General features: G+C 34.6%; 2 protein-coding genes across 4 annotated transcripts in view; one reads left to right on the forward strand and one right to left on the reverse strand.

The window, feature by feature from the left end:
- The window catches only part of KRAS (KRAS proto-oncogene, GTPase), a 44,537-nt gene extending 36,252 nt beyond the window's left edge, over positions 1-8,285 (forward strand). For 2 of the 3 annotated variants that reach the window (XM_043966047.1, XM_043966049.1), the window contains exons 5-6: positions 1,689-1,812; positions 5,430-5,536. In XM_043966047.1, coding sequence (XP_043821982.1) covers positions 1,689-1,808 — 120 coding nt within the window. In that variant the 3' untranslated portion in view covers positions 1,809-1,812; positions 5,430-5,536. Of the gene's footprint in view, positions 1-1,688; positions 1,813-5,429 lie in introns of all 3 variants that reach the window. The other variant, XM_043966048.1, reaches the window with a different exon arrangement.
- A 1,001-nt stretch (positions 8,286-9,286) lies between these two features.
- ETFRF1 (electron transfer flavoprotein regulatory factor 1) lies at positions 9,287-15,627 on the reverse strand. Its single transcript, XM_043966050.1, has 3 exons — positions 15,484-15,627; positions 10,063-10,160; positions 9,287-9,981 (listed from the first exon to the last, which is right to left on the reverse strand). The coding sequence occupies exons 2-3, from the start codon at positions 10,111-10,113 to the stop codon at positions 9,760-9,762; spliced, it is 273 nt and encodes a 90-aa protein (XP_043821985.1). The 5' UTR covers positions 10,114-10,160; positions 15,484-15,627; the 3' UTR covers positions 9,287-9,759.

Below are 15,627 nucleotides of genomic sequence, written 5' to 3' on the forward strand. Positions count from 1 at the left end.
TTTACTTGTTTTTTTTGAAGTATTTCATTTTTTCAAGTTCTTTATCTTGAGTTTTAAGTGAAATACTTTATCAAAGACATTCCTTTGTAAAAGGAATTTAAGTACCTTAATTTATTTTAAAATTCAGAATCACTTCTTTTTTTTTTTTTTAAAGTGAGGCAATTGGGGTTAAGTGACTTGCCCAGGGTCACACAGCTAGTAAGTGTTAAGTGTCTGAGGCCAGATTTGAACTCAGGTACTCCTGACTCCAGGGCCGGTGCTCTATCCACTGTGCCATCTAGCTGCCCCAGAATCACTTCTAATCATATTTTCTCCATGATAATCTTAATTGAAAAATAATCTCCTGTTCCTTGAAGAAATTAATTATAGGCATAAAACTAATCATAGAAAATAGAATCATTACAATTAAAAATGGGGAAACCTACATTTATAGAAATTTGTTCAGGTTTTGTTTGACTTTAGTCTAAGTTGTATTTAAGGAAAGCCTAAACACCCTTTCAGGCAAAATGTAGTTTTGCTTGAGGAGAAAAATTTAATTAGTCTCAATATAGAATCAGATTCATAACTTAATAAGATTGTTGCTGAAATATATGGAATCTTACAGAAAATTCAATAAAATTCTATTGAGGGTATTGCATAAGGTTTTAGAAGCTTTCACTCTGGAAAACAGAAGGTAAAGCTTGTGTTTAGTAAATTACAAAATTAATTCTAGTTTTACCAGCATAATTTACATTTCTTCTGTAGTAGTATAGGCTACCTTCTTGGGATGGACCCATGTTAATTTATCACCTTGTCCCATTTGGCACTTGCTTAATTTTTTATTGGCAGAAAAAACTTGAAAGCACCTCTGTGAATCCCTTTTGGCACATACTGTGTTTTCTTTCAATACCCTCTGAACTCTAGGACACCAAAGCCTTCAAGAGAATAGATGGAAAATAAGAATGAGTGAATAATAATAGCTTTTGTAAAGTAATTTAAGGTTTGCAAAGTGCTATGCATATGCTATCTTAGTCGAATGGGTTACATCCTCCAAATTTATTTTTAAGAATTTATTGAAGATAACTTGTTTTATTTATAAGTGATTAAATTCTCAAATATTTCTAGCTATGGCTAGACTGTAGATGATGAATGTAATATTGAGTGCTCTATCTAGTTTCAGTACTTGTCTCTAGACTAATTTAGTTTAGAGCACTTCTTGGATAATGAAAACTATAAAAATGAAAGCCCCAAATTGGACCAAAAATCAGTAGCAAAATTATAAATTATTTTTCCTAAGTCCAAATGGGCATAATGCCATGACTGCTACTGTACTATAAATCATATAAAATACAATACTTCACACAGACTAGAGAATACTTTAAAACTTTTGTGTTTAAAAATTACTTTCCTAAAAGTTTACATTAATACTTAGTAAAGGGAAATTACATACATAGTCTACTAGTTTTGATAAACTCTTCTCCCACCCCTAGATTTTAAGCAATGTTAAGCAGCTCTTAAAAACAACCCAGTATTCTTGCTTAGATGGGAAAACTGCCCCCCTCCCCATTTTTAAAAACTTGGTGAATGATGTGTTGTCCTTTTTTTTAACAAGTGAAGCTCACTTATCAATTTTATTCCACATGGCTATCCCAATAAATTATTTTTAGCAATGAAACAAACCTTTAAAGGAGTTGTGTTTTACAATGCAGAGAGTGGAGGATGCTTTTTATACATTGGTGAGAGAGATTCGGCAATACAGATTGAAAAAAATCACCAAAGAAGAAAAGACTCCTGGCTGTGTGAAAATTAAAAAATGCATTGTAATGTAATCTGGTAAGTTGAGCAAATTAAATTTTGGCAGAAAGCTGATGGTCTTTTAAAGGTAACAGTTTGTAAAATCTTAGAACTGCTTATAGCAGTTAAATATCAAAATGCTTGTAGATTTAGAGCATTCTAATTTGAAGTATAATTTTAAAATGTTTACTTTCACTTTTTAAAGTGGTTCTAAACTCAAACTGCAGGAAATTTATGACAGGAAATTTTTTTTTTCTTAAAAGCTAAATTGTTCTTGGGCCATTGTTTTCTCATCTGTAAATTGGTATGGGAGTATAAATCATAGATGTAGATAGAGCTGGGTGAGACCTGAAAGGCCATAACAAAATTTCCTTATAGATGAGGAAACAGGGGCCTGGTTGATGTTAAGTGACTTGCCCAAGGTCACATCTTGTCAACTTTATCAGATTGAGTTAGATGACATGAAATTCACAAAAAAAGATCTATAATTTCTTTAAGGTTATTAGTTTGTAATATTCTTTGGGTACAAGTAAGAAGAGAACGTACAATTTTGAATTTAGCATGTTATTTATTAGACAATGTGCAGTTATTAGACTGAATATGAGTCATTTGTGATCTGTATTCTAAGGACTTGGAAAGAGTTAAACCTCTGAAAGGTAACAAATGTATTCTCTTAAATTGAGTTTCAAATACAGCGTATATAGATTAGTCCAAGTGTAAACCCAAAAGAAATAGTATAGTGTCTTATGCATAATTGGTACTAATTAAATGTTGTTGAAATTGAATTCTGAAACTTATAAGCCTTCCTTTTCAGGGGAAAAGTGGTAAAATTCATTTATTAAAACTTACTACTATTGGACATCAGGAGTAGAAATATTTTGATGAAATTATTTTCTAATTATGATGAAGAAAATCAGTTTTTAAAAATTTCTAAGTGCTGATTTAAATAAGTCCCCTCAGAGTACAGTCTTGAAAAGTCAATTTTCACAAAGACATATGTAAAAATGTCTATTGGAAGACCAAAGCCCTCTTGAGATGGCTGCCTCATGGTGCGGTGGTGAACCTGGGTTCTTGAAGACTATGCTAGTAGAGCATAAGGCTTCAAGTAGAGTGTTGTCTAGTCTAGTTAAATTCAGAAAGACTGAACAAGTTTTGGTCACACCAACTCTAAAAAACCACCTACTAAGTCACAGGAATTAATGACCTGCATTAGTGGAGGGAGTACTCAAACCAAAGAAGTCAAAGACTGTTGAAATCATATTTTATGTGTATAACAATTAGATTGTTATGTGCATAATAGTTTAATGTGTTGGATAGTTAATGCGATACCTTTATAATTGCTTGAATGTTGAATTTCCTCTACATGTATTATTTGGACCCTGTTAAGAATTGTCTTAGTTACTAAATGAAGAAAGTATTTGTTAAATGCTTACTATGTTAAGTGTTGGATACAAATGAAAAGTGAAACAGTCCTTGCCCTCACAGAGCTTAGTCTAATAAGAGGAGACAACACACATAGCTGCAAGTCAGGTGGAAAGCAGCTCTGTGGTACTTTCGTAGTAGCAAAGAAGATGGGGGGAAAACAGATTGAGTACAAAGCTTTAGTCACAGTTTTAGTGCTATTATATTTTAAATGTTAGTGTTGAATTTTGGAAGCATTTCCCCCCTTTTATTTAATGGTTTTTTTATTTTAATGTTATTCCTTTATTTGACCTGGTACAACTTGGTCTGTTGAAATTAGTTGAGAACTAAGTTACTTTGGATGCCTATTGAATTGCACACTTTTTCTTTACCATTTGTTAATAATGCTTTCGCCCAGAGTGAAAATTTTAAGGCTGCCAGAAATCCTCAGATGAGTTTGCAGGTTCTTATAGTATCTGAATATGTAGCATCACTGCTGAATTTAGAAAGTGAGACTACTTGTCTCACACTAACTGAATTATGGGCAAGCCACTTAGTGATCACTGTTTCCTGATGTGTAATTATGATACCTACTTGCACTCCTGCCCAAGTATATTGTTAGGATTAATGTAACCTGAAAGAACAGACACTGAATGAAATATTTATACTACTATTGCTATTAACATAGCTGAAAGAATCTTAGTAGTACACTGTATTAAATGCCAAACTCAACATCTTGGAATATGCACTGTTGCCTTTCATATAACAGAAGGTAGTAAAACATGGTAGAAATTAACTTCCATTAAATAACATCAAGTAATTTATAAATTTGCCAAAACATTAGTAAACATGAAGATGATTTTATTCTCATAGTGGCTTGACTTAGATTTAATAATGTGTTAGATTTTTGTTCCTAAGGCTCCCTCTAGTGTCTGGCTTTGAAGCATTTATATGTGTCTGTGTGCTTTATAACATTTTCAAGATTATCTAGTTAATAATTTATATTCTACATTATACTACTTATTTTTAATAGTGGCAAAGTGAACAGGTGTAAATGTTAACTGATTAAAACAAACTTTTGGCAACTTTCTTTGGGGTGGGGTCAGTGAGATCTGTTCCAAGTGTTAGACTGTTGTTTTCAGCATTCTTAAAGTATGCTGTTTTGCTATTGAACTAACATCAAGTTATATATTGTCACACATTGAATTCTATTTTAACTGATTTTCTTGATCCAGAGTGTAGTAAAATATATCTGTAGGATGTAGTGTTATCTTACCCATAACTGAAGAACCCAATAGGTTTCTTAGAGATTGGACAAATCATTAAAAAAATTAAGTTGCTTTCTAGTATATATAACCTAAGAGCACTATGATTCTTTTCCTGTGGTTATTTTAACTGTTTTTTAAATTACTTAAAAACAAATACTTTACTGAAAATGTATGCATTTTTTTCCCTTACAAATGTTTTACATTTGTTTTGCCTATTAAATTGATTTTGGATGAAAATACATTACAGAACATTTGCATAGCTTATAGTGAGGTCCAGAATTCAAGAATGATTGAGATTTAACACAAAAATGCATTTAGACTTTTAATATTTACAAATAAGGAGGACAGTTATATTGGTGGTTCTTGTTTTAGTTGTCAGCTTAAAAACTTAAATCTTGATTACAGTTATCCTTGTGTAAAAGTTCAAGTATGCTATATTTATGGTAGGCAGTAATGCTGTAACTGAAATAAGTAACCTTTTTCAAACAAATTATACTTTAAGTCCAAAGATCACCTTAACACATCAACACTACTAATAATTTTGCTTATCTTTTTTCCTTTGATGTTTTAACTAGCCATACATAGATACATAGGCTCATCTGAAATTATGAAAAAGGGAAAGAACCCAAATGTATGAAAAAATGATACTTAAATCTTTTTCTTTTTTTTTTGTGAGGCAATTGGGGTTAAGTGACTTGCCCAGGGTCACACAGCTAGTAGTGTTAAGTGTCTGAGGCCAGATTTGAACTTGGGTCCTCCCGAATCCAGGGCCAGTGCTCTATCCTCTGCGCCATCTAGCTGCCCCGATACTTAAATCTTAAAGTGCCTATGTATATTTTTCAGACAAATATAAAAGTTCTTTACACAGGATCAACCTTAATGTCTCTATCAGTAAAACATTTCCTTTCCTATCTATTCAAAATATAAGATTAAATGGTAGCAAATAACAGCCCTTGCTAAAATTGATTTTGTACTTATGTATTTCAGGGTGTTGATGATGCTTTCTACACATTAGTTCGTGAAATTCGAAAACATAAAGAAAAGATGAGCAAAGATGGTAAAAAGAAGAAAAAGAAGTCAAAGACAAAGTGTATAATTATGTAAATAAAATTTGTACTTTTTTCTCAAAGCATACTTAAGATAATTTTTTGTACATTATACTAAATTATTAGCATTTGCTTTTAGCATTACCTAGTTTTCTTTCTGCTTCATGCAAACTCTTAGCTTTTATCTGAATGCTTATTTTAAAATGACAGTGGAAACTTTATTCCTCTAAGTGCCAGTATTCCCTTAGTGTTGGTTCTTGAACTAGCAATGCCTGTGAAAAAAAAATTGAATATCTGAGATTTTCCCTCTTGGGATTTTTGGTGCATGCATACTTGCTATAACTTTCTATTTTTTTCTTGCCAGTTATGAACTTAGGTGTTTTAACAAATCAATGAAGTATAATGTTACACAATTTAAAAATGATCCCTATACTGTGTTTTATTTTATCTGATAACGGATTAGTTCTTAGGTATTTTAACTTCAGTTGAAACTTAAATGATTGGCTTTATTAATTTTGAGGATATAAGTATCTCTTATAGTCTTCCTATAGATTCAACTTATAGGCATCAAATCCTATAGTTTCAGATCACCTTTAATGAATGTAAAGTATGTCATTTAGAATTTTTAAAAAATTTCCACTGCTACTATTTGTCATAGTCAATCCTTTAAAAATATATTTTTTCTATAAAAAAGGAAATAAAATAAAAATGTTCAAGGCAGTGGAAAATAGTAAAGGCCTTTTTATTTTCCTATTTTAAATTGATTCATTCAGGCAGATTCTCAGTGGCCTTTACTTTTAAGGCAGACCTAGTATATGGTAGAGCAGAGGTGTCAAACTTGCAGATCCCAGGCTGCTTGCTCCCTGGTGGGGCCAGAACTAGATTTTTAAAAGTCACCAGCACCCACAGGGATCTATTTCTATTGAGTTTGACACTACTGTATTAGAGGGTACCGCACACACTAGAAGGATATTTGAAGTTGTATTCAGACACGACTCTTTCATGATGGAAAAAGAAAAATATGAAGTGTATACATAGGTCATAATTCTAATTTCTTATTGCTTTTTCTCAGAGTAGCTTTAGATCTTCCTTTGAACTTCTTTATAAATACTTCACTCAGTTTTCCTTTGATTTGAATCATATGGAAAACATTAGCTTTAGTTTGTCAAAAATTAACTAGCAACTAAGATGCGTCTCATAGCTATTGAATGTAGTTTCCATTCTGGATAAAATTAATTGTAACTTTTCTTAAATGTTACTTACTAAATTTAGGATCATGGAGCATTGTCTAGGCTATCAAGATATATGCAGTACCAAGGGAAAGAAATGGCCATACTTAAGAGTTGTGATGCATAAAGGGATTCAAATGTATTTTCTGTAGGGTTCTTGAATTTTGATGAAGCAGGGCAATTAAAAAAACACTATAGGACTGATAAGTTATTCTTCATTACCTGAATTGTGAGTGGTTTGACGAAGAGAAAAAGTTTTTGTAGAATTAAAGGGTTGGGTGGGAAGGGATAGGAAGGAGGAATCCTAGAAGATAAGCATTTATCTAATTATAATAGCCTTAACATTCAAAATCCAATACTGAAGTTGAGAAAATTGACCTAGTCTTAGAATCCCTATAACATGTTTGTGGAAGAACGTAGCAGATGTGGATAGTATGCTTTTGAGTCATTATACAAAAATTAGGACTTCTAGGTTCTGTTTGAACTGAGTCACACTGCATAAAAATTTAGAACCTAACTTTTGTAGAGTATCTTTGTGACTTTTGTGCAGTTTTTTTAAACATTTATAGAAACTGGGGCATGTTGAGTTGCAGTTTGCACAACTTGATCTTATTTGTATTCCAAGTAGATTTCTTTTAATGTTTCATAAGAACATCTCAGATTTTGTTTTGATGGCAACAAAAATTCGCATCTTAAGTCATAGGACAATTCATTATCAATTCTACTTGTCAGAAAGGAATGCCTTGTAGCTTTATGTAATCTTGGTAATCACCTTCTAAAAAACAACCAGCAATTAATAATTAAGTTGAAATTCTAGTTTTTAATTGACTTTAGTTATAATCTTGGCTGTTAGGAATTTCATGTAGAGAAAATCAAATAGCAAAAAACTACTGGGACTAGTTCAGTACAGTAGGGAAAATAATTACTGTTTCTCAAAGTAACATACTCAAGTTAGTTCTTGAGTTTTGTGTTAATTACCATAGCTTGACATCCGTGTGTTAAGTCTAACAGCTCTAAGTGCCTACATGGAATGATGATAGTGTAAACATACAGGTGTACTTAGAGAAATAGAGGCGGCTGTCTGGAGAAAATGTCAGACTTTTTGGGTAGTTTGCTACATAATGCTACATGGGGCTACATGATCTAAAAGTTCCTAATTCCACTGTCTTTTGTTACCATGTTGAAAATAGTTTTGCTTTTCTCCTTTTTTTGAGTGCCAACTTCTTACTAGAAACTTTCTTAATGTAACATGTTTACCTGGAATGTATTTTAACTATTTTTGTATAGTGTAAACTGAAACATGCACATTTTGTACATTGTGCTTTTTTTGTGTGTGTCGGGGCATATGCAGTGTGATCCAGTTTTTCTCCACCATTTGGTTGTGCTGACCTTAGGAATATTGGTTGTACCAGACATTAAAAATTAAAATGACCACTGTTTTAACTAAAATTAACTTTTAAATGTTCATAGGAGTATGTGCTGTGAAGTGATCTAAATTATCATATTTTTGTCATAAACTGTACTGCTCCTAATTATTGTAATGTAATAAAGTTATTGTGGCTCTACTACTTTATTTCCTGGGAATTGATTTAAAATTTAAAAATCTCAATTCATATTGTAATATTTGCTCTGTAGCTGTCAAGGTATACATTAAGGTACTTAAATTTTTAGAGGATTTCCCCTAAAGGAAATTGGGTTAAATCATTTCATCATAGATAGTCATTAGGCACAAAAGAAACTGGTTTTCCATGTATGCCTTCAATCAATTACATTAATCATACACTAACTGTATCCACTCTATAACTTGAGGATATACTAAAAATTTACTGTTATTTTATCCTTTAGCACGAGATGAAAATTTCCATCTATTTTTCTTAGGGAAAAGAGCATATTAAGTCAAAGATGACTACATAAAAACTATGTAATTGGTGCCTAACAACTTAACCTGAATCAGAAAGAAATCTAGTAACAGTAAAAAGACTTTTGTTTTTCGGCTGTTATTCTCTTAATGATTAGTCCAGTATCAGTTTATCACCTAATCGTTCCAATTATTAGTTATTTCTGAGTTTTAAAAGTTACCAAATATAAGAATTTAATTTCCAATTTGATGGATAATGTTCAGTAGTTTCTGACTCTTGGTGACCTCATTTGGGGTTTTCTTGGTAAAGATGACTAGAGTGATTTGCCATTTCCTTCTCTATGGCTCATTTTACAGATAAGGAAACTGAAGCAAACAGATTTGCTTAGGCCAGGGTCACACAGCTTAGTAAGTGTCTGAGACCATATTTGAACTTGGGAAGATGAATATTTCTGACTCTGCCCAGCACTTTGTCCACTGTACCAATTAACTGTCCATAGATTGATGGATATTGATAAGCTGTTGTAAACTGATTTCTGAACTATAAATTTATGCAGCGCAGTTACAGAAAATATCCATTTGAATCCTGGGTGCTATTTAGTTTCCTTTCAAGTGAACCGTAATACCTTGTTGCAATGTACCAAATTTTGGCAAAACAATTTAAAAAACCGTCAACTCCTTTAAAAATTGTAAAACAAATGCTGAGTTGGCTGAATTAAAACCTAGATCCTAATACCTTAAATTTATTTGCAATGCAAATACCATCTTTGACTAAGATACATATCCAAAACCACTCCATCTAAAATTATTTTAAGGCCCAGTGAACATTTTCATGAAAAATTTTCAATATTGATTAATGATAGGAATTTAAAGTTCATATTCAGTAAATTGAGCAATGAATTTTTTCCTAAATCAGTGTACAGATGCTATTATTAAAAAAAAAAAACAAGGACACAAGTATTGGCTGAGTAAGCTTTCAGTATCAATTTATAGCCATATTAGTTGAAATCTATTAAAATAATTTTTAAAGTTGAGGAAGGCAGTTCTGGTATTCTGAGCATTTTTGTGTACATCCTATGCATCAGAGTCATTATGCAATATTTGATTTACATATAAAGAAATGCCACCAATTATTGCTCAGACAGCCTAAGCAGTAACCTACATTTGCAACAATTAAAAAAAAATCACTTAGTTTTGTCATCCTCTAAGTGGTAGCGTTGCTTCATAGCTCTGTATTTTCTAAGGAAGTACAAGGCTTCTAGCTCTTTTATTACAAATTCTCCTCGTGCAATAAGTTCTTTGATCTTCTCTGGGTCCTTCACATCTTTGTTTTTAAGGAAAGCTGCTTTCAAACGTCTTTTAAAGTAGTCTGCTCCCTTTGGATATTCTCTTCCGACATACAGCAGCTTAAAAACAAACATTTTATATTCCTAAATAATTTGTACAATGCAATATTAAGATTATTGGAACTAGTAATAAATACTTACATTTTTATAAAGAGTTAAAACTTCTCCTCTTAATGGGTTAGCCATTTTCATTTGTCATTGAAAATATCCACTGTCTTCATATGTATAAATGCACATACCTGGGAAAATAGAAATTTGGTAAATATATATTTTATACTAAATCACCAATAAAATAAATTTAGAGCAGCTCTCAACAAAGGAAAAGTTTAGGCTACATTATGGAAAATTAAACTTGAAGCTCCTGGATTCTCATTTCTTAATCATTAACTTATATCAGTAAATAACAAATTCATGGGCATGGCAGGATTTAGAGTTGGAATCTGTTCTAAGTTCTGTGTGTTCCCCTGAAGTGGTCAGCCTATTCCATGTTTTCTTCCTCATTTGTAAATACGGGGGCTAGATATTTAAGAATCTCAAGTATCTTCCCATCTCTAAGTCTTGTGAACTTTAAATTCAGTCAATCAACAAGCATTTATTTCCTACAATATAAGGAATATCCATTCTTACTGAGACTAGCTTTCTTTTTTTTTTTTTTAAAGGTGTGGGGGGTCAGCTAGATGGCACAGTAGATAAAGCACGGTCCCTGGATTCAGGAGGACCTGAGTTCAAATCTGGCCTCAGACACTTGAAATGTACTAGCTGTGTGACCCTGGGCAAGTCACTTAACCCTTATTGCCCCCCCCCCAAGAGAACCCCACAACAAAAGCCTTTTTACTACTCTTGTTCCCTTTATAATATTGTGTGTTTTTATGCATTTATAAATATTCTGAGAAGGGGTCCATCATATCCAAAAAAAGGTTAAGGACCATTGCCCTAGATCATGTTTTTACTTTTAATATTCTCTTAAGTTTAGTGTTAGAAGCATTTCAGGCTAGAAATATAATTCTAGTTGAGTGTAAATTTCTATGTCTATGTGCACACATATAAAGTTATGTGTGTATATTTAGTCTGGACCTTCAATTTCATCAGTGTATGGAAAACAACTTTTGTGGAGACCTACTTCCCAGGATTTAGGTAAAATCCAATTTTTATAGTCTAGAGAGTTGCCTGGGGCACTGGAAGGTTAAACAGCCTATGATCACAGGTAGGTTTGAATTCAGGTTTTTCTGTCTCTAAGGCCAGCCCCCTCTATCCACTTTGCTGTACTCACTGCCTCTCAATTGCATAAGAAAACTAAAGATTCATAAAATAGAATACAGCTTAATTTGTGTTAAACTTGTGATCAATAATAGTGTCAACCACAGAGTCTGAACATTGCAAAAAAAATTTTTAAATGAGTTTACCAAATGTATTATTCAGATTTTTTTTGTTTTGTTTTGCTTTTTAGTCAGGCAGTTGGGGTTAAGTGACTTGCCCAGGGTCATACAGCTAGTAAGTGTTAAGTGTCTGAAGCTGGATTTGAACTCAGGTACTCCTGAATCCAGGGCTAGTGCTCTATCCACTGTGCCACCTACCTGCCCCATCATTCAGATTTTTGCTAATTTAGTCTGGCTTCCACTCCAATTAAGCAATAATGAGTGAAGCTTTATTGTAACAAGTGTTAAAACATTCATAAAGAGCAAGTAGAAGCAGTATGCAAAGCTGATGAAAAATCCTGAATGAGGCAGCTAGATGCCTCAGCTAGTTCAGCTAGCCTGGATCACTGGGCCTGGAGTCAGGGAGACCCAAGTTCAAATATGGCCTCAGATGTTTACTAGCTGTGTGACCCTGGGTAAGTCACTTAACCTCTAATCCACTGGAGAAAGAAATGCCCAAGTCATTTTATTATCTGCCAAGAAAACCCTATATGGAATCACAAAGGCAGATAGGACTAAACAATGTGACCCTGAGCATGTTTAAACATCACAACTTCCAGTGCCACCATGAAACTTTCTAAGAGTATATAAATTATATAAGAACTAATTGCTTACCTTTACTGGTAGGAGTTTCCACGCCAGGATTTCTGTACAATGAAATCATATGCAAATGCCCAATGATTTAGGACAAACTTTTGTTTACTAGTATTGCTGCTCACTGAAAGAACAGCATGTCTTAAGAACTAAGATAAGCATCACTCAAAGAGGGCAAAGTAAAGAAACACTGAGCAGGATACAATTTATAACACTACAAAAAAGAAAAGGAGTAAAGGATGTCATCAAGGAACTGTATGTTATGACAGGAACAAAATGGGCTGGTCATGTGGTAAGAGCCAGGGGTAACAGGCAGACATAAGCCATGGTGCCCACTGGTCCCCTTTAAATTGGAAGAAAGCAAAGATGTCCACCAGCACATTGGATCCTCTCTGTTTTAAATATGTGGAATAGTGGATGAGAGCTACATAAAATTAGCAGGCCTGGATGGATAGGTTGTGATCAGCATTGTTGGAAAGAACTCCAGAATCCATGTGATCACAAATCCAAAGAACAAAAACATTTATAGTTACTATATAGTAATACCTGAAATGTCTTTCATGTTATATTCAGAGCCATTGATTTAAAAAGAAATTTTTTTTTTTGTGGGGCAATGGGGGTTAAGTGACTTGCCCAGGGTCACACAGCCAATAAGTGTCAAGTGTCTGAGGCCGGATTTGAACTCAGGAACTCCTGAATCCAGGGCCAGTGCTTTATCCACTGCGCCACCTAGCCACCCCTAGAGCCACTGATCTTAACATAAGGGATGTCAAAGGCCATCTTGTTCAATGTCATTTTAGAGATGAGGAAACAGGTCCAAGAAAATTAAGTGACATGCTTTTAAGTATTAAAGGACAGAGTTAAGATTAAAATCCAGGTCTTCTGACTTCAGAGCTGGCATTTGTTCTAATATAGCACGCTGCCTCTTCAAATATTTCACTATTTTAAAAAAAGCTTAGCCACTTATTAAAAACCTTTTTAGTTCTATGTAGATATAAACTTTGGTAGATAAGAAACCTTTGCTTTTCAAAAAACACTTATTTCCAGCCTATCAGTTTGCTACATCTTTGGCATTTGTTCCCTTCTATCAGTCACTTCTAATCACCTCTTCTTGTCTGGACTCAATATACTCCCAAGGTCTCTCTGCTTCTAAAGTATACGCTGCCCAGTTCTTCCTGCACACAGTTGCCAAAATCATCTTCCTAAAGCTTAGTTCTTTCATGTCACAACTCTTAAACTTACAGTGGCTCCCTGTTCATTCTAGGATAAAAATAAAAGCACTGGCGTTATGTTTAGTGTGCCCCATGATCTGGCTCCAACTCACCATTCTAGACTTATTTCCCTTTTTGTTCTAGCCAAATCCAACTCAATTTTAAGTTCCATCTCCTGCTTCCAAAATGTACAAGCCATACCAGGAATGCATTCTCTATAAATCCTTATAATGCTAACAACTACTAACATACAGTACCTACTATGTGCCAGGCAATGTAAAATACTTAGGGTATTTTACAAATATCTCATTAGATCCTTGTAGCAAAGTAGGTGCTATTAGTTAGCACTTCATTTTACAGATGAGGAAATAGGCACAAGGTTAAGAAACTTGCCTAAGGTTACACAGCTGTATACCTGAGGTAGGATTTGAACTCAGGTCTTCTCGACTGTAGGTGTAGCGTTCTATTCACTGTGCTACCTAGCTGCCTTCAAAGTTCACTCTGGTTCCACCCTCCTGGAGAAACTTTCAGTTGATGTTCTCAGTTGTTAATGCTCCTTCCTGCCTCAAATCGCCTACTTTACTTATCTGTATATACTTCAATTTCCCTCACTACATAGATGTTTAAGTTTTTTGAGTGCTACGCCTAGGTTTTCTTTTGTGTTTCCCCAGCACCTAATATATGTGCCTTGCTCATACTCTCAGTGGAGCTTGTTGAATGTATTAAGAATAAGGAAGAAAGAATCCCCAAAGTCTTGTTTTCATTTGGGTTAAACAGAGGACATGAAGCCATTTTTGGAAGTTCTACAGAGGGTGAATTCAAATTGCTGTGTGATAACCTACAATTCTTCTGTACCTCATTTTCTTCGTCAATAAAAAACTGGGAGGTCAAACCACATTATTCTTTTTTTTTTTTTTTTTTTTGCGGGGCAATGAGGGGTTAAGTGAGTTGCCCAGGGTCACACAGCTACAAACTACATTATTTCTAATGTCATCAGTTCTAAAAATTTGCTGTGTTTTGACAAATAGGCACATGTGTTGTAGAAGTAAATTTCCAGTCTTCCAAAGAACCTGTGTTACTTCAATAATAGCATTTAACAAGCTCGGTTATTTTTTTCTTTTCTCATTTGTTACGCTCACACTATTTTAAAATTATAATTTTGGAGTCATAACGTCTTCAATATTTTCAAAGGACTACTAATAAAACCCTTTGCCCTCTCTTAAAAGCAAAGCATCATTGCAGAAAGTAATTTCTCTCAAATGCTATACTGTGTAATAGTCCTCATTCAACACTATAATCCAAATCCTCTAAGATAGGTTTGATCTGAGAAACCATATTCTTTTCTGTCACGATTCTTACTTAATAAGGAGAAAACCATACTTTCCCTAGGATCAACTTGTAAACAATTTTCTATCTGTCGACATACGTCTAAGCACAAATAACTGCAAAAGAGCTAGCTCAGGGGTAATAGCTCAACACAGAAATCTACATATCATATCTACATTCACGGGATTCAGAGGTAGACTTTAATATGAGAGAGAGAGGAGAGAGAGAGAGGCACACGCAGACACAGAGGGGAGAGGGCAGAGAGATATGAGAAATACAAGAGACAGGGACTACAGAGAGAGATTCAGAGACTCAAAGAGACAGAGTATTGAGCTCTCAGAACTCTAGCGAAACCTACGGATCCCTTCTCAGTTAGCTAAGAACCACCACCGCCATGTGTCAGAATGCATTTTAATGCATCCAATAAAATAGATACAAAGGAAACCAGTTACACTGAAATATGGTTACTTTTTTTTTTTTATTAAGTTTACTGGCCTCGGTTAAAGAATCTTTGATCTACTTCAACCCATTCCCCCACCCCCATTTTACCCATTTGGCCTAGGGAGGCCAAAATGACTTGATAGGAAATAGCAGATAGGATTCGAACTCAGATCTTTTGGGTTTTAAACCCAGGTAAATCCTTCTATCCCAGTTCTTAAGGGGATATCAAGTCCCCAAGTCTCCCCCTTTATAGTAGCTGCCAACAGGGAGGGAGTAGCTGGGTTTTAACCACTGGTTTACACCGGGGGGCCAAACAGAGAAGGTCTCCAGGGCCAAGTCCTTAGGGCCTGATCCAATCAATGTAGAACACATCACGCTGGGAGACACCTCTCGTCTTGACCCTCCCCCCAACCCTGGTTCCCAAGGTCAGTCACATCAGCCGGGCCAGGGCTCGGTAGAGAAAACGGCGAAGGAAGCGAGGCCACCCCTCGGGGTAAGAAGAAAGGACCCTCCCACCCCCATAAACGAGTCCCCCACTGGAGACACGGATAAGCAAATAGCCCAAAACACTTCACCTTCTGCCGCAAACCCAGACGCTTTCCGGCAGCACCGCCCGCAGTGGCGTAAAACTCAACTAGTCCTGTAGGGTTCCCCTCCCCTGAGAACGAATGGGAAGGTCAGAGGAAGGGGCGGGGCCGCGAGGCGGTACGAGTTGGGGG

This window comes from Dromiciops gliroides, chromosome 5, assembly GCF_019393635.1.
Source record: "Dromiciops gliroides isolate mDroGli1 chromosome 5, mDroGli1.pri, whole genome shotgun sequence".
In the NCBI taxonomy this organism is placed as follows: Eukaryota; Metazoa; Chordata; class Mammalia; order Microbiotheria; family Microbiotheriidae; genus Dromiciops; species Dromiciops gliroides.

What these genes read in the sequence shown, in the direction of transcription:
- ETFRF1 (XM_043966050.1), bottom strand. Translation starts at nt 10,113, where the DNA reads ATGAAAATGGCTAACCCATTAAGAGGAGAAGTTTTAACTCTTTATAAA. An exon ending in TTTTAACTCTTTATAAAAAT is followed by an intron (nt 9,982 to 10,062) that starts GTAAGTATTTAT and finishes TTTGTTTTTAAG; the next exon opens with CTGCTGTATGTCGGAAGAGA.